The 27,373-nt window shown below is 40.5% G+C and overlaps 1 protein-coding gene across 1 annotated transcript in view; it reads left to right on the forward strand.

Moving 5' to 3' along the window:
• oxct1a (3-oxoacid CoA transferase 1a) overlaps nucleotides 1-25,294 on the forward strand; it is a 56,625-nt gene extending 31,331 nt beyond the window's left edge. Inside the window, exons 13-17 of the mRNA XM_074637645.1 lie at nucleotides 1,458-1,533; nucleotides 13,283-13,372; nucleotides 14,287-14,367; nucleotides 24,261-24,362; nucleotides 24,475-25,294. Coding sequence (XP_074493746.1) covers nucleotides 1,458-1,533; nucleotides 13,283-13,372; nucleotides 14,287-14,367; nucleotides 24,261-24,362; nucleotides 24,475-24,510 — 385 coding nt within the window. The 3' untranslated portion in view covers nucleotides 24,511-25,294. The remainder of the gene's footprint in view (nucleotides 1-1,457; nucleotides 1,534-13,282; nucleotides 13,373-14,286; nucleotides 14,368-24,260; nucleotides 24,363-24,474) is intronic.
• Nucleotides 25,295-27,373: the final 2,079 nt, after the last annotated feature.

Raw genomic sequence — 27,373 nt, forward strand, 5'->3', positions numbered from 1 at the left:
CCACAAGACATAGCCACGATTCGCAACACTGGATATTAACAAATGGCTATTGTCGCCGGTACAACTAGACAGCAGCCTTGCCAGTATTCCCAAGGTTCCCCTGGTTGTTATTGATTTGCCAGCTGTCTGAGATTGCCCACCCGCACACCCTGCAGCATCAGTTATGTTTGTCCACCCAGTGGAAATCCAATAGTGCTCATAAATAGCGCTGTCCAGTCACACTGACGGAGACCAAACAGGACCAGGTGTGTGTTCGTGTGTGCGCGCGAACACAGTTAAGAGTCCGGAGCCGCTGAGAAAGAGAAACACAACATATGGTGGACTGTGAGCCGTGTTGCCTCAAATACCACCTGTCGTACTGGAATTACTTTAAGACTTGTGCGTCTCTATCACAACACCTTAATAACTTCTTTGTCTTTAAATGTGTTTGTCTGTGACCTCACACCTGCTGCAATGGGGAAACAATGAGGAATTTACTGTAGGCAGCGGTGCCATAGACCGCGGTTTAATCTACTTATGCAGTGCCGGTTTAAGGCCGCTGGGAGAGCGTGCCCATTCAGAGCGGGCTGATTGCTTGGCTCCCGAAAAACCGCTCGTTGCTCGTTGACTCCAGGGAAGTGAAGAAGAGTTTGGTTGTAACGTTAGTTTACCCAGCATCCAGCAGAAAAAATAAACTGCAGTCAATGAGCTGCAGCCTGTAAAGGCCCGCTGCAGACAACATGCTCGACTCAGCACTATCGCTATTTGAAATTGATTAATATTGAACATTTTGCGTGTCCAAATTGCACCAACTTTGAGATATGCGAAGGACATACACACATATGTACATACAGTATATACGTACATACAGACAGAGATTCCTTACCTTGTAGTTAGATGCAACTGCAAGCATCCTAACAGTGCTCCTTCCTGCTCGATTTGTGGGATACCTCACTTTAGACTTTGAACTCATTATTTATTTTAGGTGAAACAGGAAAAGGAGATGCTCTCATATCAGAGAAATGAAACAACTAACTTGCACACAGAATCAGACTTTAATTGATTCTGTTAATTCAGTACATTTATGTATAACAGCTGGACCAGATACGATCTTAACACCAAGCAGAAACTAAATGTGCAAAGTACAAATTACATTTTTTAAAAACAAAGCAGTGGTAAGAAGATACTGTAGTTTAGAAAGGAGTGAAAATATAACTTGTCCCCAGGCTTTTTGCTTTCTGCTATCAAGAACACAGCAGAGATAGGAAGATGGTTATTATTGTGAAGAGATATGTTTGTTGCTGTGAGAATCTATCCTATCGTCAAGTATATGTGTTTGTATTGTGTGTCTTGCCACAAACAAAACTGGGGTAAAAGTAGCAATACTATATGCATTTTTTGATGAGTGGACTTCATGAGTGAGTTCATTAGTTTCTGAAGTTGACAGCTGTCTTCTTCTGTTGTGTCATTCTCTTTAGGGGTCACATCAACCTGACAATGCTGGGAGCCATGCAGGTGTCAAAACATGGAGACCTAGCCAACTGGATGATCCCAGTAAGTTTGGCTTTGATGACACACATCCATTTCCTTTTTCCAAATTCATGCAGGGGTCAACACACCAACATCAGTACAATAGGCATGCTCTAAATGCTGCTCTGTGGAGCCTATAATAGTCTTTCTTTTTGAGTTTGTGTCAGAGTAGTGTTCATTCTCTGGTAATAGAAAGCTTGTAATGCTGTTCTGTTGGTTTGTATGATATTTTGCTGGTATACATGTTGTGTCTTTACACTGCGGACTGTCACAGGTCAGAAACTCTGAATGTTACAGTAGTGTACGATACTTATAAAACAGGTAGCTCAAATTAAGCAATCTGATTGGTTCATAGCCGTGATAAGATAACCCCATACCACGGCTATTACGTCTAATTCCTTTTGCGCTTTTCAGTATCACTCCGTGTGTGAGAAAAAATCTTAGACTAATGTGTTGTCATGGTTGCTTAGCGACATGGGGTCATGTACTACGGAGTATTAGGGCCACATTGAGGGGAAAAAAATCGGAGATTTACAGAATAAAGTCATAATATTACGAGAAAAAAGTCATAACTTTATGAGAGAAAAGTCGTAATATTACGAGAATAAAGTCAGAACTTTACGAGAAAAAAAGAAAGTAACACTTAAAAATGACTACTTTATAATATTATGACTTTATTCTCATATTACTGCGACTTTATTCTTGAAATCTCAGATTTATTTTTTTCCTCAATGTGGCCCTAATACATTAGACCTACAACAATGATAAATAAAAATGAAAATGTAAACAAAAAACAGTTATTCATTTCTATTTTTTAAAATCCACAGGGAGCCACTGGAGAGGGGCTAAAAAGCCGCATGTGGCTCCAGAGCCGCAGGTTACAGACCCCTGAGTTAGGGGGTGTATTATTTATCGATTATTTTATAGAAAGTTTAGACTGAATTGTAATCTCTTGTTTATTTTATGGATGGTTGCCTTTTCTCATAGATGTCTTTGTTGAAGTAGATTCACAAAGGGGCGTCCTTGGCTGTTGTTATTTAAGAGCACAGGGATATGCACAGGGATATCGAAGGCTAGCGGTTGTCTGTGAACGCTATACAGTATAATAGCTGGCAGACATTATTGCTAGATGTTTCATCAGGTCAATTGGTCTGAACACCACAGTCCTCCTCAGTGATTACAAAGGTCACAAACCCATTGAACGACTGTTCACAATGTGGGAGGGCTCAACCAGAAATGCCCCCTGGCACGCAGCTGTTTTCTGCTCGACTGAAGTGTACTTGGCAAGGTTGCAGCGCATCATCTTATAGATGCGTCTCCTCAAAGCAGCCGAGTGGATACAGAGTGTTTGAAGATGTCTACATGCAGAGACCTTGAGAATAAAACATGCAAGGCAGTGCGGTGTGCACAAGAATTCAGTTGTCGATGGTGATCTTTAAATTTTGCAACGTAATTATTTCCTCTTTGCCTCTCCAGTTGTACTTGTTTGTCCACGGTAATTGCTAATTAACTGGTGCCTGATTAAAACATGTTGTGCAGATATTGAAGGCCTGCAGTGGAGCTGTTATTCAGAAGCAGGGAGTTTAGCTTGTTTGGCCATGCTAGTGTTGGACAGTTTGAACAGCAAAAACAATGCAGCAACACAGACACAAATACCTGTCCTCACCTCCACATTCAATCTTCATTATCCCCTCTTTTGAAAGGATTGATGAAGAGAATTACATTCCCCACCTTCTAGGATAATGAAAATTATTCACTATCTAAGATGGGTACATAGCGTGAAATTAGAAATGTTTTACGTAGGAGTCGGGGATGCAGTACTCTCAGCGTGATTATGTTGATTTTGAACGCTTTAAATATGCAAAATGCAGATGAACATTTTCCAGTTGAGGGCTTTGAAATGCTTTTACATTCTCCACTCGGTCTGAAACATCTGGAAAAACAATAGGTGCCGGAGAGAAAGGGGCAATAGAATAAAGGATGGCATTTGGGATTTGGTGTGCTATTTTATCATTTAGCTGCTGGAGCTTTATCAAGCTGTCCTAAACGTAGGGGTCTTGCTGACACTGATGTTTCCTGTGAATACCTCCTCACAGATTTGTCAGCCACACACTGTTTTTTAAAACGAGAACATTTTGGCTGCCTGAGCGGAGCTACTTTAGTTTTCACTTCAAATCTGAGAGGTAAATTATGCACTGAACATATTCAAATTTACCAAAGTAATACAAATATCTGGTCACCTCAGATACAGCTTATGTATAAAGTCAAATTCAGTTTAATAGTCGTTGACCTTTAACATAGAAAACAAGCACTACATCAGAAATGTATTCCAAAACCCTGGAGGCTGAGTATAACTGCAGCTTAAGTACAATAGCTGAAGCTACTGACTATTAAAATGTACCAGCTCAAGTGCTCACGATGAGGCCTGATGGCAGCTTTAATGAAGAAGCTGCTTAAGAATATAGTGCTTTTTCTTTTTTTTTAAACTTCACTCACTTTACCTGCTGTATCATAAACTGTTTCCTTGACATTGTTGCCAGCTTTTCATCAGTTAAAGTTGTCCTATTAGGTCTTTGTAGTAGCACTAACTCACTCACTGTCTGTTTGTGTACATTTAAAAAAAAAAAAAAAAAATGTTCTTTTTTTTTTATATATATATATAAACCTTTTATTGACAAATAGCAATGTAAACACAGAACAAATACAAAAACAGATAATACCAGGGGATCAGAGCACTGACAGAAATCATAAATCAATTCATAAAAATGTTATACAGGGTACATAGATTTGTGGTTTTAATAGACTTTCTATTTTTAGAATATAAGATTGAAGCCATGTATTGTTTGAATTCATTTTCAAAGATGAAAAAGGATGGTTTATGATCGGAAAATTTTGATTAATGAATATGAGATTTTGCTTGTAGTAAGATCAAATTAATAATGTAATATTGATTTGCTTTGGTAGAAGGGTAAGAAAATAAGCCAAACAATGCATTTCCATAGGAGAGGGAAAATTATAAATTGGGAAATAAAAGTGAAAAAAATAAAAGTGTGTTGCCAAAAAGTACAAGACCAAAATAGGTGACATAAATGTTCTGTAACCGGCAGACAAAATGAGCAGTCCACAACAATATCCTTTTTATATCTTTGTAGAAATACCTTGGTGGGATAGAAGCAATGAATCATTTTAAAAATCACTTCCATAACCTTGTTTAAAATCAGATATTTAGAAGGCAGGCACCATATTTTCTTCAAGTCCAGGGCTTCGTCCGAAATCACATACTATGCACTACATACTCAATATTTGTACTATTGTTCAAAATACTTTTATGTGAATAAACAGCAGTGTGTATCTTTTCGGACGCACTGAGCAGTAATCTAAGTCATCACTTCCTGATAGCCTCCTTGCCGGTTGGAAGCGTGTAACCATGGTAACCCGTGCCAAACAAACGATGGTTTGTGAGAATCAAAGTCGGAACTAATTTAAAATATATATTACGCCTAGCGAAATGAAATCTTATACTCACAGTTAAATTGAAGCATTATTGATGTTACAGAGCTGTCCGTCAGGTCAACGTCAATTATGTTGTCACTACCGCATTGCATTGTGGGATAGTGGGTAGTGTGCAGCGTTGCATACTGTAATATTCCACCTAAAATAGTATGCAATTTGTGTACTATTGGTTTCATACTAAGATTTTGGACAAACTAAAAAAATCTCACATACTGTTTTAGCGTACTAAATAGCATGTTAGTATGGAATTTCGGATGCAACCAAGGTCTGATGTAAGGTTATTCCAGTAGGAAACAGCATTTGGAACACTATTTCTTTTTGTAAATATAGCACGTATATCACAACTATTATTGTTCTTTTTAGAGTAGAAACTGATCCGGCCAACACCAGTAACAACTGGTTCCAGTGGTAGTAAAGTCAATTCAGATACTGTTTAATATTCTTTTTTTTTTTGTTCTCCCATGTATGTGACTGGTGTAGATTCCGCTGCATTCACCAGTTATACACTGTAAATAGTTATGGTTTCCAGTTACTTTGAACACAGTGTCCATTGTCTTCCTGTTAGTCCCGTCTCTCCCTCTGATTCTTGTCATTAGTTGTCTGGGTAACGAAGGCTTGTGGCGGTCCGTCGCTATGTTATTAAATAGAGAGCCATTTGTATCAGACAGCGGATATTGTCAGAGAATTTGTGGGGGAGAGAAATGAAGCCAGTTGGTAAGTGGGAACTCTTGGATTGTGAAGGGGGTCATTTTCTGTGGTGTTTCTGCCGCTGACTGGAAAGTGAACACTCTGGAAGCAAACCCCTAAGCCTAGCACGACAAATACGGTGTTAGTCAAAGTATGTTTCCAGTGATGCATTCGTGCCACAGCAGCATATTTTGGAACACCAATCCCACTGTGTATCAAAGAAACAGTTTGCTTTTGAATCAATCCTTTTGACTGATATTGGATAAAATTACAAAATAATTTTAGTTTTCTAAATGTAATGAGTATGTAGGCACTTTTGTATGCAGAGGTTGCTTTCAAAAAAATGTCAGGCTTTGAATTGCTACACCTGTTACCCCGCTTTCCTAGACAGATGGACCAACAGTGTTGTATGTAGGAAGTCAGAATTACTGCGGGTTACATGCTTACTCTTTTAAAATGCTGTAAAGGCCTTTTATCTATAAATAGCCTTAGTTGTATGCCTTTGAGGGATCACTGAGAAAACCTCGTTGGTTGAGTGGGACTGACTCTGTCATTGTCTCTGCTCTCACATGTTATGATAGGGGTCATCTCAGCAGAGCTTTAACTTGTGTTATCTGGGTTCTGCACCACTGATACTGCCTCCCGCGGTCCCCCCGCATTATCTCTCACTCTAAAGCCATTATACGAATGGATGTGCTCTAACCTATTTAATTAAGCATAGCTATGTGTAGGCTACTGTATATCCGCCTCTGGCAAGGATACATTTCAAAGACATAGTTCAACAAGCCAGTGAACAAGTAAAATGGATGTTTCAAGAAAAAAAAGTAACATCTGAGGGAAGAAGTGGAAGGAAATTTTCCCATAACTGGTGCTAATGTGAAGAGTAAATAAAAGAACTACAAAATGAAAGGTGCTAAATTCGAAATTCAGAGCACATCTATGATTGAGAGATTGCATCCACATGGCTCTCAACATGGTGACGGCTGAGCAGGCGGCTAGATGATGCTAAAGCTGCCTTTGCGTGATAAGAAATTTGCTCTTAACTCACTGTGAGGTAAGGCGCGGAGCCTTGCAGAGGCAAAGCGCAGGTATAATATACCATTAAAAAGTCCACGAGCAACGTCATTTACTGTTTCTAAGCAACAACAGTTGCAGCTGTTATCTCATTGGCTCTGTTCAGGCCTGATATTAACAGGCGTCCTCAGTGATTGGATCACAAGTGGACAGCTCTAAGTACAGGTGTGAACGCACTCCAGACACATCAAGGACGCATTGAGATCGGATATTTCAGATCACATACAGAGGTGGTCCTATGGTTCACTGAGTTCCTCATAGACAGGCAGACGCGAGCACTTGTCTGCCTCACGGCACGGAAACGGCCTCTGTGCTCTACTGTATCCTGTCGGTACAACTGTATGTTATTAAAAAATATCTTATCTATAGGCTACATAGTCTACACTATATCATGCGACTAGGCATGCGAGGTCCCCGGAGACCGCAGGTACAATAACCTTATATTTTGATGTTAATAATTCAATGTGAATGAATGAATGAATTGAATGAATTCCCGAAATTCGCAAATATGTAGGATATTACTACTGACATTCCTGTAATATTACGTCACAATATCTGCCGTATTAGCCATGTGTTTACGACGTGTTTATTTGCATAAAGAGCGGCGAAGTGAGATCAGATCACAAGTGGCCACTCAAGACGCGCGTGGAGACGCATTCTAATGCCAAGTGCGAACAGACGTACTTAGAGCTGTCCACTTGTGACCGGATCACTCAGGACGCATGCTAATGCCGGGTCTGAACAGGGGCCATTGATTGAAAGGTCAGCGGCAACCAAGGTCAAAATTGAAACTGAAACCTTGACCGCAGCGCCTGGTGGTGATTTCGAGCAGTCCGTCACGCCAATGGTAGCACTTCCACCTTTAGTCAGGCTCCCCATAAGAAAACAACGGCACTATTATCAACCGTACCGAACTCGCATTGAACCGAGAATCCTAAACCGGGTTGTGAACCAAACCGTGACATGTTCTGTGTGCCGTTACAGCACTCGAACAATAGTTGTCGCAGCTCAGAAGGGAGATGTCTAACAGGGTAACTTCATCTTCTTTTGTTTTTGCTAATGAAATGTGTCTAGATACACACGTTCAGGTGTTCTAGTGCCCCCATGGTGCTGAGATTACAGCAGGCAAATGGACGCAATCAGAGTGGTGAGGAAATTAAAAACCTGTGGGGCTTCAGTCAGACCAGCGAGGTTAATATCATCAAAGCTGTGTTAATTAAATGGCTAAATTATCCAGGCGACTTAGACAGAGGATATTTCTTTCTGTGGATATTGCTCTGACAGTTTATTCGTTCCATTTAAAGTGCCTTCGTGCATGTTTTACTGTTCCACATAGCCCTGCGAAAAAAGACTGCATACGACTGAAAAAAAACATGATGGTGCTCAGAAAGAAACGCTATACAGACACGCAGCTTAATATGGGATGCCTCCAATATTAAGAGGCAAGTAATCAAGAAAGGTCAAATGCTTGCCACATTTTGCAGGTGAGCAGCTTTACAGAAGCCTAGCAACCAGGCCTAGTCAGACAACTCTAGTCTAACAGACAGCCAGCCAAAAGTTAAGGCTTGATTGCATTGAATAAAATCACTTTAGTGAGCAGGATGGAATAGGTTATTAGCTTCTTGCGACGCACCATTTTATAAATTCGTTCTTCGTCACACACTTTCAGATCACGATAAGAGTTTTGCTGCACGGAGCAGCTCAGATCAAAGCGACCGCAGATAACCACATGCAAAGCTGTTAATCAGAGGCAACTAAGCGAATGCCAATCCTCCCAGTTATATAGGTCATGGACAATACTACAGAGCCCACACCTGTCTATCTCCACAACAATGTTATTTTGTCATAGTGTTTTCTATATCAAGGTCATAAGCATTAGTGAGACCTTTGACCACATGCACACACAAGCTGAATTGCTGTTCTTGTATGCTTGGCTGCTGTCACTGCGATGCAACACAGGCACTGTGGCTGCTTCATTTCATTTCAAATTTAGCGTTCATTCAAAAATGAATGGCCTAAAACAATTCCAGTCACTCGATGCCTGCATTTTCAGTTGGCAGAAACACACAGCCAATTCATTTTTTATAGTAAACGCAGGTTCGTTTCATTGCCCCCCCACACCCACAGCAGAACAAGATCATTTTGTAATTTCCCCTCAAATGCTCATTATTGTTTTGACTCTTTTTTTTCATTGATCATAACCAGACTAGTGTTTTAACAGGGATGTTTAATTTTGAAAGCAGATGCCCTCTTTGTATTAACTGCAACCTAGTTGCTGGGTGGAGTACATTAGCAGCTGTAAATCCAGACTCTCTACTATCAGGTCAGACAGTGTTATCCCCCGAGGGCCTCTCACACACCGCCTACTGTAGCCCTTTGACTGTCAGAAAGTGCATTAACATTGATCATATGAAAAAAGACACCGTTTCCCTTTTGTAGTATCATCTTTACCGTGTGTTGAATGAAAACACTGACAAAAAAAGGTGGAGAGATTTGTGTTTGAAGGCTAAAAGTCAAAATGGATACCATTTTGGTGGTTTTATTTAAGGATGGCCACTTCTATAAGATAATAGAGTAAAGTATATGACATTAAATGCAGCCTCTCCCATATGCTTTTCCCTTCTTCCTCCGCCCCGCCTCCCCTCTCCCAACCCTCCTTTCCGCTCTCTGTTGATATCTTCTCCACCCAGCTGGCCTCCCCGGAGGCAGACAGTATCCCTACCACACTTGGCATATATATCCGCTGGTTATCGAGCAGAGAGCAAAGCAGGCTCTCTTCACATGATTGATGAGCAAATGGGATTTTAATTCAGTTACTCAGCCGTCACCCTGTGGCCACATCTGCATGTCAGCCTTTCCTTTGGAAACCTTCTTTACTGGGAACAATGACGAATGAGAAGACAATTTTTCACCCGACTGGTAGTTCTGTTGCTGTGATGGTCTTTCCGATTTTTTTTTTTTTTAAAGTACTTTCTTGGCTCCCTTTTTAAAATAAAACCCACTCTGATTTAAATTTTAAATTTTTGAAGAAAACATTTATTTTATTATTTTATTTTATTTCACAGAATTGTGACTAGACAAAGCTTTAGTGCACATAGGAGTTATGGTATACAATATCCAGAGAATTAATATAATAACGTCGACCTGAGCAGAGCATGAAGTCGCTCTCCCTCTGTGTGTGTTGTAATACGAGCTTCTATTTGCTTTATTGACATAGCGGGGCCGGCCGTGTGTGCTTTTAGTGCATGTTCATGCATGTGAGCGCGCCCCACTGGCTAGCTCATGGCCGCTGCTCTGCACTGCTCTCATATGGAGGTTACAGGTGATAACACCGTCCTGACCGACGCCGTTATTGCTGAAGTGTAGCACCCTCACTCCGGCTCCCCCCAAGGTTAAAGTGGGGGTAGGCAGAATATTGTTTGCATCATTGGGCGAAAATTCCATAATAACCTTTCAGCATATTCTAATTCAAATGTTCTGAGAGATAACTAGACTTCTGCACCTCCTCATGACTCTGTTTTAAAGCTTTAAAGAATCTAGGGAGTGGCAGAATATTGATTCATATTTGATCAGCGCTGCCTAGTTTTTTTTTTTTTTTTTTTAAAGTTATTTTTTTGGGGGCATTTTCATTTTTTTATGTCAGGACAGTGGATAGAGTCTTGAAAGGGGGGAGAGAGAGAGTGGATGCGGAAAGGGCCACAGGCCGGATTCGAACCCGGGCCGCCGCGGTCAGGACCAAGCCTTAATACATGGACGCCCGCTCTACCAACTGAGCTAACCCAGGCGCCAGCGCTGCTTAGTTTTGATCGTTTGATTGACAGCCAGCTCACATAGACAGCAGCTGGACGGCAGACTCTAGACCAGCTCTGACTGGTTGTTTTCCTCCGGTATGTCAAATCTTGCAGATGCCATTAGGAGCACCGGAGGACACAGAGGCACAGGATTTTTTTTCAGATTAGCTGTCGCATGCACTACTGTCAGGATATAGTGTCCGTTTTATAAAAATAACTTTTTTTTTTATCATAGTTGTTCCATTTCTACCCACTGCAGCTTTAACAGTGTTAACTCTGTCAGCACTGTTGCCGTAGATTTCACTGTTTTCACTCTCACAGCGCCATTAGCACCGTCGGCTACGAGCCGTGCAGAGGTAAAAGAAATGCTCCCAATCTCATATTTAGCACCTTTTAAATATATAATCTAAGCAACTAATTTAAAAGTTAATGAAAAGTGAACACTGGCTATTGTTTTGAAGGGATGCCTCCTGAAGTTTGCTTTAGTGCAGATGCTTTGCTGCTTGCTCTGTGCTGCTCACATTTCTTGTCATTCTGTTTTTTCTGCCTAAAAAAAGAGACAGTGGTCCCTGGATATTTGTGGATTGTTGGGATTGTGATCTATAAAAGAAACTGTGGGCTATGATATTTTTCAACACTTTTATTCTGTTTTTAGTGCAATGGTATTGTTGTCTGCCAACAACACAAGCTTTTTTTTGCAGTTACTAACTGAGAGTTACAGTCAACCGAGGTTTGCACCCAGCTATCTTCATTAAAGATGCAGCTTTGGATGCCGTTTTATAAGAAGAAGGCTCAATCAGAGCACCACCACAGCTCTTATAATAGAACTAAATGCATCTCAATACTGAAAGCTGGAGTCCGGTTGCTGCTGCATCTTCAGTGCAACCAGTAATACATTAGACTTGAATTGCACCAAGAGCACCATAGGTTTTTAGCACATTACTCCTACAAGTACTCCTCAATTATAAAACTCACCAAACCATACAGTAGGTATCTATTCATGCAGATAGCTTTGGTTTAATTTGCGACTTGACATTGCATGTAATTTAGTTAGCATAGAAAAATTACATAAAAAAAAACTCAACACCTACATATCTTCAACAACAGCCTCTCTGCCACTGTATAATCCACAGAGCATGTTGTCAACAGTTTAAATTGGGCTACTTTCCACCTAACAACTTTCTAAAAGTCATATTAAAAGTTGTGCTGAGTTTTGCAATGCAGTGGACTGGATTTTTTTTAATGGATACTGGATGTGTTCACCTTCCTTCTCACTTCTAAATATGTGTTTTAGATTTGTTCAACTGGAATTAAATACGAAAAATTACTAAAATAGGACTCAGGTTAGAATAATAAACCATTTTCTTTTAAGATACTCTGGATTTTTTGGGGTGATGGACGTCACTCGTGCGTTTCATTATATTTAATTGAAAAACTTTTGTTGTGTTGCCACTGTAACCTCACCACATTTTTTCTAATACTGAAGATCCATTATAAACTCTTCCTCCTGTTCTCTGTCTCAGTTTGTAAAGTTTTTCAGGGTCTTACTTGTGCAGGGATAGAAGTATTCTTTACCAAGCACAGAGCATTAGAAGATATCCTAGCATTGAAGACACAGAGCCTCATAGTAGCTTTGTATGTCTTTATGTATTTTTGATGGAGGAGGAGTTGTTTTTGGGGAGAGCTATCGACTTGAAAAAGGGCAGTGGAAGAGAAAAACATATTGCTTTTGTCTTTCTTTCCACCCTTCTAAATGAATGCTTATGTTTACTGTTATTTGGTATGGTTTTATTTGTTGTATAGCAAACTTTATGGTCCTTTTTAAGGCCAAAGTTAATGGCTGTTTAAGATTGGATTGTGTTATATTTAGGGCTGTCAATCGATTGAAATATTTAATTGTGATTATTTGCATGATTGTCCATGATTAATTCACGATTGATCGCACATTTTTAACTGTACAAAATGCACCTTAATGAGAGATTTGTCAAGTATTTAATACTCTTATCAACATGGGGGTGGGAAAATGTGCTTGCTTTATGCAAATGTATGTACATATTTATTATTGGAAATCAATTAACAACACAAAACAAGGACAAATATTGTCCAGAAACCCTCACAGGTACTGCATTTAGCATAAAAAATATGCTCAAATCATAACATGGCAAACTGCAGCCCAACAGGCAACAACAGCTGTCAGGGTGTCAGTGTGCTGACTTGACTATGACTTGCCCCAAACTGCATGTGATTATCATAAAGTGGGCATGTCTGTAAAGGGGAGACTCGTGGGTACCCATAGAACCCATTTTCATTCACATATCATGAGGTCAGAGGTCAAGGGACCCCTTTGAAAATGGCCATGGCAGTTTTTCCTCACCAAAATTTAGCGTAAGTTTGTAGCGTTATTTAGCCTCCTTCGTGACAAGTTAGTATGACATGGTTGGTACCAATGGATTCTTAGGTTTTTCTAGTTTCATATGATACCAGGATCTTCACTAGCTTCAAAATTGAGCCTGCTACAACCTCTGAAAGATCAATTGCGTTAATGCTTTAAAGTAATTAGTGGCGTTAAAACAAATTTGCGTGAACGCATTATTATTGCGTTAACTTTGACAGCCCTACTTACATTGTGAGGTGTTCCTGTTGTTTTATCCTACCTTAAATAAATGTGATAACTGAAACCTTAATCCCTTTTTATCTTCCATTCTCAGGGTAAGATGGTGAAGGGAATGGGAGGAGCCATGGATTTGGTAGCTAGTGCTGGAACCAAGGTGGTGGTCACTATGGAGCACTCCGCTAAGGTGTGTATACTGTACATGTAAGAGTGTGTGTGTGAGCTTTTACCATGCTTGTTCTAACCAACATCGCATTTACATATTACCCCCAAAAGACTCATTTCCTTTCGCCTGGATCCAGGTCGAATTAAATTGGCAATTTTCTTTTCCCATGTCGGTACCCTGACCAGCGTACCTTGTATCTGCTTCCTGCGATAATGAGTGTGAGTGTTATGACTGATTAAGGATAATTCTGTTAATGGATTGCTTAATGCCTCTTTAGCAGAGAGCGCCAGCTCATCCTGATGAGGTTTTGCACACAAAACCATCTCCTGTTTGTTCGTCTGCGGGTAATTTGAATACAAGTCCAGATTTGGACTCTGTGTATTGGGAACAGCTGATTAGTTAGACTGGTCCTATAGCAAGGGATGAGTAACCCCTCAGGGCTTTTGACAATAGCAGTAGACACTACAACTGAAATGGTTTACTTTTGGAAAGTCCAAGCCGATGTGATGCAAGGGCAACGTAACATTCTGCATTCACAGAAGCATGCTGTTTTTTTGCTAATGGGAGCCTGTCTGGCGCCTAGCTATATTCCAGATGGTGCAGCAGGTGAGCATAAATTTAGTGCCCTGAAGTCTGCTTTCATTCATGATGGGAAAGGGGGGGATGGTGTGTGATGTATGATGTTTGCTTCTGAGGCAGCGTCAGAAGCATTTGGATGTGTGCCTTTTCTTTAAATTGACTGGCGGGGAAACTGAGACAGACTCACGTGGAATATGTGCTGTATATCCTCTGGGGATAGGATGAGTGTACATAAGCAGCTACATCCCTGGATATACTGACACTGAAGCTGCATCCCAGAAAGTATTAACACAGTCTGAAGATGACTGACCTCTAGTTAAATTTTTTGTTTTAACCAACTACCCTTTGTCTTTCAGGGAGGAAAACACAAGATATTGGATAAATGCGTCCTGCCTCTAACAGGGAAGCAGTGTGTGGATCGGATCATCACAGAAAAGGTGTGTTTATCTGTTTGTTTCATTAAAATGTATATTTCAGGGCTGCCTAAATTTAGATGGATGGATGAGCCATTTGTCATGAATTTAGGCTGCTTCCTCATAGGTGCTTCTTAATCGGTGACAATGAGAACAAGCTATGGCTGTACAATACTCGTGTAAAAGACCTGGATGTGGGGGGCATGAGAACATATGGGACACATATTGTGCAAAGGAGTGGATACCTGTGACTTTGAAGTTAAGCCTTTGTTAATCAGTAATGTTCTTGTAAAACATGAATACACCGAGTACACAGGCAAAGATACCAGCTGTCGCCTACTTAAGTCTTAAAGGTATAATATGCAGCATTTTCCTAAAAAACAATGAAACAAAAATAATCCCTTTCAATCATCACGTATGTCCCACTAGAAGTGTGGTTCTACAGAAACCCTGCCCCCTGCTTGTATTTTCTCTTTTCTTCTTATTCGCTGTGTTCGGGACGTTTATGGGCATCACCAAAGAGCCTTTGGGCCCCATGTGGTGATGTAACCTCCCAGCCAATAACAGCTTTGTCACCCCTCTCGGCGTCTGAAACGAGGCACAAGGCACCCTTTAGCGTCTGTATGATACAAAGCGGCGGTATTTGATAACCAACGGGTTGTTAAATTGCTGTGTTTTTTCATATCCTCCGGTGTTCCCCCTGCTCCCCTCTCTCTGTCTCTCTTCTGCTGTGTGCAGAGTGCTGCTATCGGCGTGCAGGATAAAGCAAGCGCTTCGGCTGCATTCATTCATTCAAAATCCGGCAATGTAGCACCTTCCCGCAGGATTGCGCGGAGTTAGTTGTGTGTTTATTTGTGCTTAAGAACGTTAGCGGCCATGAAACAATCAGAAAATTACATTTTATTTCTCTGATTCACTGTTTTGTTCTCGCTAACGCCACTCCCTCTCTTCATTCACTCGACCCCTACAAAATGCTGTATATTATACATTTCAAGTCTGGATCTAACAACTACAGGTACTTATCCTTTATCCTGTGGCCATTAGCAGGTTCTTCCCTCTACGACTAGCCTGAGGCTTTTTTCTAGAGGGCTGGCTGTTCACCTTGCAGAATATTACAATTTCCCACCTTACAGTCAGGAGTGATTCGCTGAAACCAAAATGTAATAAGTAAAACCCAGTCAGTAGGTTTTCATTCCTGTTTTATCAGTTAATCAGTTCCCTGAATATGTCAGCGACATAAGCGATGCACACAGAGACAATGAACACAACGGAACACATTTTATCTTTATCTCCCTCTCACACAAACACATACAAAAACATTCACACTGCAACTGATAGATTGTTATGATGCAACAGAGTGACAACGGGTGGATGGAAATTACATTTATCCGATTAAGACTAATTCAATCAGTTGATTTCGGTAAGGAGGCTTCTTATTGATTTTCTTATGGTTTGTTAATCTTCATGGTTAGGGTTGGGTTTCCCCTTATTGTGTATTCTGTTGATACTCCCATTCCTGCCTCAGGGTCCTGCGTCTAATGGTGTTGATGCTTGTGCAACGATTGTAGTCATGGTTGATGTATTATATGTTTTGGGCTCTCTTTTGGATATTTTTTTAAAAAACCCTGAATGCCAGCGACATGTCCTCTGTGGATGTGGAGGAAGACTCAGAGAGGAGGTCATCTAGGTAGTCTAGAAGCTCCACAGTGGCGTGGATGAAAGAGGTTCTGGATGTTGTTGGGAAGTCTTGGTTGATCCTTTGAGTGTTGCATGAGAATCGCGGACAGGCTGGCCGATGGGGGTGGTGGTTCCCATTTTTAAAAAGTTGGACCACGGGGTGTCCTCTGGGGGAATCTCCCAGCTCAATCTCCCTTGGAAAGCTTATGGAGCTTCGCCTAAAGGCAAATCTCCATTTGTGTGCGAAGAGCTCTCTCTCTCTGCTCTGTTTTTGAATTTCATCAGCTCCCCACAAGTTCTGTGTGGTGCGGTGTGGTGTTACGGAAGAAAGGAGGTGAAAAGCCACCATGTACAACAATTTGTTGTCATTCTTGGTAGCACATATGGTGATGTGATGGGGGGGCAAGGAGGTACATGAATATTATTTTATCATTCACATCCATGTACCACATGGAAATCCAGCCAGATGGGGTTTTAATGACCAACATTCAAGTTACAGGTAGCGCTTATCTTGTCAGAACAGTGCTAACGATGGTCCAAGGGTGGAACATTCTGTTAAAGGGGATGTAAACAGACCGTAAGCAAAAAGAACAAGGTTGGGAAAAAATAGGAATAGTGAAGATGGAGGGTAGATGGCAGTTGGAGGGAATGGAGGAAGTAGAAAAGAGGAGGCATAGATATTGATTGGGGGGGAAAAAAAGGTGTGAGGGAGGTTATAAAGAAAGAAAAGCCCCGAGAGAGAGGTTCCAGTAGCTAGTAGAGCTTAGCGCTGATGCAATTCTTGTGTCCTCTTGTATTTGGTCCATTCCCTATAACCCCTTGGTGGTTACTGTCTGTAGAACTCGCTCATTGAAAACATGACCTGTCAAGAGCAAAGTCGGACAGCGTTTCCATGGCTTACATTTTTTTTTCCGACCTGTCTGTTCTTTCCTGCTCGACTGGCTTTTGTTGTGATTGCGCAACATTTTTCTCAGCGAGCAGATTTCTGTCAATATTTATAAAGGTTAAAGCTCTTTCTACTGCCCTGCTAGCACTTGTGCCACCTCCTCCACCTCTTTTCCACCTTCCTCATTTCATCTCCTGCTGCTTTCTGTCCCTCTATATCCATTAGTACTATCGCTTCTCTTATTACATCCTCGGCTTTTTTGCTTTCTTTGTAATGACTCAAATTCTTCCATTCTATCAGTTTGACCTCTTTTCTCATTTCCTTCAATCTCTTTCAACACACGAACGCCACTTCCCTCTTATTCCTATGTCCTCCTTACTTCTTTTCTTACCTCCACATCCCTCCTCCTCCTCCGTATTCCACTCTCTATCCTTCTGATACCATGTCTGTTGCACTGTGAATAAATAAATAAATAAAATCTCTTCATTTAGCCTTCTATCCACACCAAACAGGTATTATCCATCCCTAAATGTTCACATTTTGAAAACACCCTTCCTTTGACAATGTCAGTCTCTCTTTGTAGTTTGGACGGGGAAAGCTGAGCTTTTCAAAATCGCTGACACATGACAGTCAGCTCATCAGCCTCTCAGATATTGCCAATATACTTCTATCTGGTAGCGATGTTAAGAAGCCAGTTACCTCCAGCTCCCCGCTGTGATTGCTTGTTTTGAAAATTCCTGCTCTGAACTGCACAGTAAAGGTGTTGATTTTCCTTTTCTTTTGTCAAATAATGACTTTAATATACTCGGAAGTGCTGTTGTTGTCAGCAGAAATGGAAAGCTAGGTCAATAACTCATACGTGTGAACATCAAATATTAAGAAACTTTAAAATGCTGTGTGTGTGTGTGTGTGTGTGTAAAGGAACATTTATCTACATCATGTCATTTTGAGATGGGTGAAAGACAATTTGAAGTTTGAATCGACATCCATTTGGTCAGACTAGAGTGGAGGTGGTTTCCATCCATACTGGATTTGCGGAGCCCATTTTTGCTCATCACAAACACCTGTTCTGTATTTCCCTAGGCCTTCCTTGATGCTTCTTCCCTCTAATATCATATCTGAGCTAGGGCTGTGCAATATATCGATATTTTAATAATACGGTCATATCAGACTAGATATCGTCTAAGATTTTGGATATCGTAATATGGCATAAGTGTTGTCTTTTCCTGGTTTTAAAGGCTGCATTACAGTATGTCATTTTCGGAACTTACCAAACTGTTCTAGCTATTCTATTATTTGCTTTTACCCACTTAGTCATTATATCCACATTACTCATGATTATTTATCAAAAATCTCATTGTGTTAATATTTTGTGAAAGCACCAATGGTCAACCCTACAACATCACCGCAATATCAATATTGAAGTATTAGGTCAAAAGTATTGTTGTATTTGATCTTCTCCAAATCGCCCAGCCCTAATCTGAGCAAAGTTTGCCAAAACGAGTACACCTAATAACAGAAGTGAAGCTGAACACATTTCCATTTAAGGGGCTTACACATACTGTATGATAAACACACTGTTGTTAATTGGTGTGAGACAATATAGAACCGTCCCCCAGAGCGCATGTACAGCACGTTATGTATTATTGATTAGTCCAGGTTGATGAATAAACTATGTGCACACTATGATTTACCCATAGGGGGGCCTTCCACTACCGTGCTGTGACTATGAACTATCTTACTTAATTAAAGGTACAGTGTGTGAGGTGTGCAGAGGTTGCAGATTACAACTTCTCCCGTGTGCCGACGCCAAAACGCGTATGGCCCTCTCTAGAGTTGTAAGAGTAGAGTGCTTAGAGTGTGTTTGTACGTGGGAAGTGAGTGGTGAAGCAAGAGAGAGAGAGCGGCGGTGACGGAAGCGAGTAACGTTATCTACTCCGGCCAAAGCAGGAGAAGTTAACAGAGTTTTGTTTGTCCATTCTGGTGCTACTGTAGGGTTAGGAAACATGGCGGACTCCGTAGAGAGGACCTGCTCTGTATGTAGATATAAACAGCTCATTCTAAGGTAACGAAAAATACAATGATTCTTATTTTATACACTAAAGAAAACATAGTTATTAATATTATATTCCATTTCTGCCAATAGATCCCTCTAAATGTTACACACTGGTCCTTTAACTTCTTTCCTTTCAGAAACCTTTTTTTCACAGCAATGACAGCAGGCAGGGATGTAAAAGACTACGACAAAAGCTCGGGCAGTGACACATGCAAGTGTTTTTTGAGTTACTCCAAAATGGAGAGCATTATTCAAATTGAATTCAACAAGTAATGAACCGCATCTGTTGAATAATAATGAGTTTGGTTTGCCCAACACTGTTGTTCAGATCATTTATCTATTGACACAAAAGTTGTTTATCGTCATCATCCGCTAGGGATGGCCAGTGTTATTATCATTAACAGTATTGTTTTTGTGTGTCTATGTAATGTGCACGAGCAAGCATACGACAGGGAGATCTGAGAGCACATCTTGGTACCTAACTAGAAACATTAGGGGATTCACACACAAGCAGGCTTGTAGATTTTACTCCACTTTCACAGCAATTCCATTACAGTTTTATGCAATGTTTGTAGATACTGTAATATAAGGTATATTTACACATTTTGAAATTTAACAAAGTTTGGTATTTACCCTTTTTTCAGTTGATATACAAAAGGTGAAACATGAAAGAAAGCATACACCTTCAAACTTGCTTTCAAACTCGCAAAACCAGACACACAATGAGCTGGTTTCATGAGGAAATTGTTTCCTCTCATATTGCCAGTGTGATTCAACTTGCCTATGACAGATTTTTTGGAGTCCTTGTGGTATAATTTAACCAGTGATACATCTGAAAGTAGAACAATAGTCTCCTATGCTACTGCGTTTCTCAATGACAATAATGAAACAATTATCTGTGATTGCCAGTTAAAAGCTGATCAATAAAATAACATTTGCACATCTATGAGGCCCCATGCTGAAACCTCAGTGAGGATGTTGCCAGAACATTTGTACCACATACAATTGTCAATAATCTCACAGGACGTGGTGGTAAAATATTTTTTTTTATTAAAAACCAATTAGGGCTTAATGTCTGAAGTCAAGTGGAACCCATTTATTAATATGATCAGAATAAGATACAACAGCCCAGCAGTATTACATTTGAGTTTTTTGTTCTTTATTAGCCAACAACACCGTGTGTACAATTACTTGTGGGATGTGATAAAATTGTCATTGTGTTGATCACCAGAGGAAACTCCCAGAAGTAAAAATAAGGGACTTATAAACCAGGTGGCAAACAGTGCCTTTAATAAGCCTGATAATGGTTATCTTAAATTTATTTTTTTTACTGTTCTTTCATGATTAAAATCTCTGCTCCAATTCATTTCTAAAATGAGACTAGAAACTGGGGCCTTTCAAACCTGCCAAAAAAAATATTCTTTTCCCTCCACACAGACGCATGCACAGATGCTGACATGCACAGTATATTCTCACAAACGCAGCACTCCTTGGCTCTCGATGGCCAGGAGGGATGGTAATTCTAGTGTTGTCCTAAATAGTGTGGCTGTGATTCGAGACCCAGGGTGATGGGAACCCTGTTGCCTCAGGCGGCGTCTCTGCTGCTCCTCTATATGACTTTGGACCATTTTATACACCGTTTCTTTTCTCTTAACCGCCGTTGCCCTGTTTACAAGCTCGCTCGCTTGCAGCATTGTCATTGAAATGATGGATTGTGTCTCATTTTTGTGTTCATCACATGTGCAGTGAGTAAATCACATCACTTCCCTTGCCCCTGGTGCTTTGAGTTGCTACCAGTTTCTCAGTATTTTTCTCCTCTCAACAGTTATTTAGGGAATTATCTCCTGTTTTTAAAGTAAAAAGAATAATTGCCCGTTCATTCACAGATGAAGTAGATCAACTCCTGAATTATTCAATCATCGTAATGAGCCCAGAAAAAGTGTTACCTGTGGCATTTTTCATAATAACAGCAGGCCAATGACAGCAATTACTACTCCAGAATACAAATTAAAAGTCTTTTTTATTGTCTTTCTGTTTTTTGTCTGAACACATCTCAAAATCTGCTCCTTGTAATTGCCGCAATGCACTGACAGGATACTAGATGAGCTCTTGAAGTTTATTCGTTGGAGGGTAAAATGTGAATTTTTACTCCCATCTCTTTGTTATACTCACATTTATCTAAAGCACGAAGTGGGCTGAATGATGTCGGCTTATTGTTGCTACATGACATTCAGCCCACTTCTCGCCAGACAACACACGGGGTAGACTAGCAGCTTCTTAATGACTAACTGGCATCAATCTGGTTAATGATGGTGGTGACTCTGAAGACTGTGAAGAAAGGTGACTCAACTGTTTCACAACAAAAAGGCATGCTTTGCAAATGGAGGCACAGCTTTTCTCAGTAGTAAAGTGTGGATATCTAGGTCAGTCGAGGGTTCATTACTTTATGATTTACTTACCCAGATCATTTTGTGTCAAGGTCTTGTGTAATTTTAAAGCAGAGTGCGTCAAACTGTGAGCTCACATTGACATTCCACCTGCCCCGATCTGCACACACCTACACTTTGCACTTACATCGACCACCTCTGGCACATCTTTAATTTCCCTTAATCACTTGAGACACGTGTCTCGATTAGAGATGCATGTCAGTGTCATCCAACGGACCCTTGCTCCTTGTGACATTCCATCTGTCTCGCTATATCGGAGTGAGACATCCGCCTCCTGCCCTGTTGCTGTGTGTGTGTGTGTGTGTGTGTGTGTGTGTGTGTGTGTGTGTGTGTGTGTGTGGTTCTAATGAGCTGAAAGTCCTGACAGGCTTTGCCCGAATGTGTCTGTGGCTTATAGTCTCTCGGTCCCTGCTGAGAGGAGCAGCAGGAACCAGCTCAGCTCAGTGTGCTTTGGCCAGAAAGTATTTTTTGCATCAATAGGTATAATGATATGGCTCAGGTTGAGCTTTAAAAAGGGTTATTGTATTAGCTGCAGGCCTATTCAATTGGTGGCCCTTTGAGCCGAATCCGGCCCTTTAACAACCACAATGCGGTCTTTTGATTATTTATAAATATGGGAAAAGTATTTAACCCTGAGAGACCTGCGGGATCGCTGTCGATCCCGACCGACGTCACTGTCTTCAAGAGGTAAAGTAATGTACTGAGCTGAGTCTTAAAGCTAGAGGGAAGATACTGGTATCATATGAAACTACAAAACGCAAGGTATCAACCATGTCATGTTACCTTGTCGGGAAGGAGGTTAAATAATGCTCCAAATTTAGGCAAAATTTTGGCGATGGAAATCTGGCATGTCGATTTTTAAAGGGGTCCCTTGACCTCTGACTTCAAGATATATGAATGAAAATAGGTTATATGGGTACCCACGACTTTCCCCTTTACAGACATTGCTTTTTTATTGAAATAACCTGCTAACATTCTAAGTTTATGGGTGTTTATGATTATTAGATCATTTTGTGTCATGTCTTGTTAAGCACAGAAATAGTTATCTTGTTAAAAAGTTTTAACCCAGGCTGTTTAAGCAGAGGGAATTTAGGAGTCAAATTGAATTAAAAAAATGTAAATGCAACATTGTGTTTATTAAAACAACAAACTACTAAGATTAAAAATGTGTTATGTATTCACCTTTTAAATTCCTAGCTTTGCAGATCACACATAGGAAAGGTAAATATCCGGCCTCTGGGCACTTCATCGTTTTTCAAATCTGGCCCTTCTAAAAAGTAATTGAATAGGCCTGCTGTACCGCATGTACACCTACCTAACTTCATATCAGACGTGTGTTGAGAAGCAGCAGTCTGTCAAAGTTGGTATTTCAAATTGAATCTGATGATATTATCAGTTAATAGATATCCATGGCAATTTGAAGCTAACGTATTGATGGAGAAAGGGAGTAACTTGCAGTAGGTATCTGAGAAATCAACGGTTTTGCTTTCTGCCCTCTGCTGTCTATAGCGTGTTGTAGAGACAGAGACACAGATCATGCTTATGCCGTAAATCTATCCAAATCTTTAAGCAACTAGTGATAATGTAGGAAACATACCAACATAAAGATACAGTGTTGAGAATCATTTTTCAAGAAAGAAGAAGGGAAGCCAACCCAAAACCGAAATGTGTTTGAGACGAGAAACTTTGAATAGAACAAACTGCATCACGCTGATCTTTGCAAATGCCTCATCCTTATTTTGGCTACTTAAAGAAGTAATAACAGGTCTGTTGCCTTTACATTTCATTTTTCTTTAGATAAATTTCCAGCATTTACGGTACTTTGGCCTTCAGTGTAAGTGACAGGTTCGGGAGGTTTCTTCATGGTAATTTACAAAAGGTTTCCACCCTCCTGTCTCCTCTACAGGAGCGATGCCTTTGGCCGTATACATAGCATTTCATTACTCTTAGAGATGTTGAACTTTCCAGGGGCCTCATTTATGAGTCATGCACGCTCAGTTTTGTGCATAAACCATGTGCTCCAAGCTCATCCTAGAATCAGATTTATCATATTTTTTGTTTGTGAATGTGTCTAAATTCAGAACAACTCCTCAAAAAGCATACCTGCAACAAATCCCTGGTTGTTGTAACAGAAACTCACAATGACACTTTTAGCCTTGTCAGCATAACTGATGGACGACTGTCAACTACGGTAGCTGAAGAGATGCTTCGGTGATGCTGCAACATGGGATAATCTAGTGTTTTATTTTTAGAGTTCCTCAAAAGGTTTTAGGATTTTTTTTACTGCGAGAACAAATTATTTTGAGAACAAGGAAGTGTTGTTTAGGGTTGAATTCAGTTAACGCTGACCTTCCTTCTTGATGCTAGCGATGCCTCCGACTATTTCATCCCTGTGCTACATCACAGAGCAACTGCAGCACCACGCGCAGATCTCAGAGTCAGCATGGGACTCACTCGTTGTTTCTTTTATGTTTCAACTGTTAAAAGTAGTGCCACAATTAAAATGTAATTGCTCTCTACTTTGTAGTGGTCCAACCTCAGAGAGTTGAGGACCACTCTTTGCGCACACTCACAATTTCACCACTAATTGCGGCTATTTTGTCATCTATGGATGACACTGAAGTGGTACTCTGCCCGCCGCTGGTATTTTTTTGGGGGGCTGTTGTCATCTCTTTTAGGTCACTTTGATAATTAAGGGCCTCGCATCCTTGTCTGTGACCCTAGTCAAACCCATCTATTAAGGAAATACTCATTCTCACCATTTTGTCTCTCTTTCTTTCAACATCTCGTCCTGTTTTTTTCCTTTCCCTCCCTCCCTCCCTCTTTTTTCTGCCCTGTTTCTGTTCTCCAGGCCGTGTTTGATGTGGATAAGACAAAAGGCCTGACTCTGATAGAAGTATGGGGGGGGCTCACTCCGGAGGATATCAAAGCATGCACTGGCACCGATTTCGAGGCAAGTAAACCAAACAGTTTGGCTACCAGCACTATATTTCGTTTCTAAACTTCAAGTATCCTTACCACGACACATCTCTTTACTTCCTTATGATCTGTCTTGTGTCTTCTAGGTGTCTCCTAACCTGAGGCCCATGCAGCAAATCTAGAGGAGCTTGCGGTGGATCTGACAAGTGTTTTTTTGGTTTGTGTGACACTCATTTCGTTTCCCTGTAGTGATTTAGCAGCCTGAGACGGGGTCAAATATGCTTCTAAAACAGAAATGTTTGGTTCAGTTCCCTGGTAATCAGCATGTAAATATCAGAAGGATTTAGTCCCCATTAATATGAACTGAATGGAAATCACAGCAACCAACGGTTCTGTTTTTGGGATCTGATCTGACGGACGGTTAGTGCAACATTACATTGATGCCTATTACACCATTAAGTTATTAATTTTCAATAATGTTTGTGCAGCTATTACCAAACAATCCATCTGAAAATGCCATTTAAAAAAAACTGGGAATACTTGTTATCTGTTCTCCAAGAAAGAAATGCTACATTACTGGTACTATGAACAAAAATTATACAATTACTTGAATCATATTTATTGCAAATCAATAATTTACTTGAACAATTAAGAGTGAACTGAAAAAACAAATGTGTGCTGTAGTTCAAGTCATTCTTCACTCAGAAGGGACAGAAGGGAATACATTGTTTGTGCTGTAGTGATTAAACTTTGTGCGACACCAAGAAACAATTATACATCAAATGTAATATATATTGTTGTTTTTCTCCATTTGGAAAATCAAAGAGATGTAAAGATCTGACCAAATCATGTTTGTAATAATAATAATCGCTGCCACAATGTAAAACTGTTTGTTTTCTCTCATCCTCGTATATTTTTACACAGGCTCTCCCCTTGCCTTTGTAAATAAAATAAAATACAACCCTGTTTGCTGAGTGGAACAAGTGGAGTTTTATTCTTTTCTCTAAATCTCATGATTTCTTAAATTCCAACTTGTTTGTTCAAACTACTCATCAAATCACACAATGATTGAAAGCAGATGGCTTTGAGCGTGATGGCTTCTGACACTCTACAGGTTACAGCTTTATATATACGGATGGCGCACTTGCATTGACATTCTTGATGTGATTTCTCCACTCGAGTAGAGCGACGCTGCCGTTACCTGAGGGGCTGTTACATAACTGGAAAATTCGGCCAGTGGGCTTTTGGGTTCAAGAAGATCAACTGGATTGGATCATCAAGCAGAAAAATGGAAGAAAGTGACAGGGGCTTTTGCCACCGGCTGTTTATGTTAATCCAGCACATCCCTTCATGAGTCACAGTGGTACCCTATAAGCCTACATTTAGTTGGCTATTTCTCATGCTGGTACTGAAATGCAATGAAAAAGGAATACGAGAAACATGGCAGGCTTTTACTTGAACAAATAGGTTCATTTTCAATTACAAATGATAACATTAAAACATGAGCAACTGTGCTTTGCGAATAGGTATAATAATAAGTTGATTCTGTATGGACAGCATGAAGTGATGGTGGCTGTTTTGGACTCTCAGGTTGGTGGCAAGCAAGCAGGGCTGACTTTAGCCATTTGATTGCACACTTCTAGGTTAGATTTTGCTTTTGGCTTTCTCATTTTAACAACAATGAGACCAGTTTCTCCGGATGATGGTTATTGTTCCTTTAAAAGGAACGGTGTGTAACATTTCGGTGTTTTCAGTAGTGTATAATCACATGAAACTAAGAATCGTTGTGTTTTCGTTAGCTTAGAATGAGCCCTTCATATCTACATAGTGAGCGGGTCCTCTTCACGGAGTCTGCCATGTTGCTCCGCCATGTTTCTACAGTAGCCCAGAACGGACAAACCAAACACTGGCTCTAGAAAGGGCCTTTCACATTTTTACGTTACCTGAAAGCAGCAGTCGGTAGAAAAGGAGCAAATATGATAAAAAGAAAAGTTATTTTTATAAAACGATCACTATATCCTGACAGTAGCGCATGAGACAGGTAATCTGAACTAAATCATGTGCCTTTGTGTCCTCCGGTGTCCTCCGCTGCTCCTAACGGCATCTGCAAGATTTCACAGACCGGAGGAAAACAACCAGTCAGAGCTGAGCTGGAGCCTGCTGTCCAGCTGCCGTCTATGAGAGCCGGCTGTCAATCACTCGCGAACTCCGATCAAACTAGGCAGCACTGATCAAATATGAATCAGTATTCTGTCACTGTAATGCCTATTTCTCGCCTCAAATGTTTTCAGAATCATCTTGTAGTGTACCTTTTAGCTGTAAAATTAGAGTTTTTGAACCGGCAGCCATGCTGAGATCTCTTGAGGAAATACCAAGCACCGCTCACATGGGCCGGAGCACAGCCAATAGGAACACTCTCTCTCTGAAATGACCTGTGATTGATAAAAGTCTTCCATCAGGGGCTAGATTTTTTTTAAAGCCTGAAAACAGAGTCATGAGGAGGTGCAGGAGTCTAGTTTTCTCTCAGAACATTTGAATTACAATATGCTGAAAGGTTATTATGGAATAACCGTTCAGCCAAAAAAATGGTTGCCTACTGAAGCTTGAATGCCACCGTAGTTCCTCGACACGCTTGTGAAACTGCGGTAAAACGTGAGCCGCAGGGTGTGTTGTTATGGTAAGGAAGGCTGGGTCGCGTCTAGAAGGTAACCCGCGAATTGCGAAATCTGATCGGAGATCTAGCTAGGGGTACTCAGTTGGTTGCAATCTGCAACCACTCCACCAGATGACACCAAATCCTACACACTGTACCTTTATGTTCACAATGCTGATCATTTATGGATATATAGCCTCCAACTAGGAATAAAGGTAATCAGTGGTGATAAAGCATACTGCTATTCAGTCTATATGTAAGCAAAGCATATTATTTGACAGTCTCTATACGTAAGGGATTTCTGATTATCCAGGGTTGATGTCAATATCGATTGATTTTGTATGTATGTAAAAACAAAGCTTGGAAGAGCCGTAGACGGACGCAGGTTTGAA

Source organism: Sebastes fasciatus, chromosome 6 (assembly GCF_043250625.1).
Source record: "Sebastes fasciatus isolate fSebFas1 chromosome 6, fSebFas1.pri, whole genome shotgun sequence".
Classification (NCBI taxonomy): Eukaryota; Metazoa; Chordata; class Actinopteri; order Perciformes; family Sebastidae; genus Sebastes; species Sebastes fasciatus.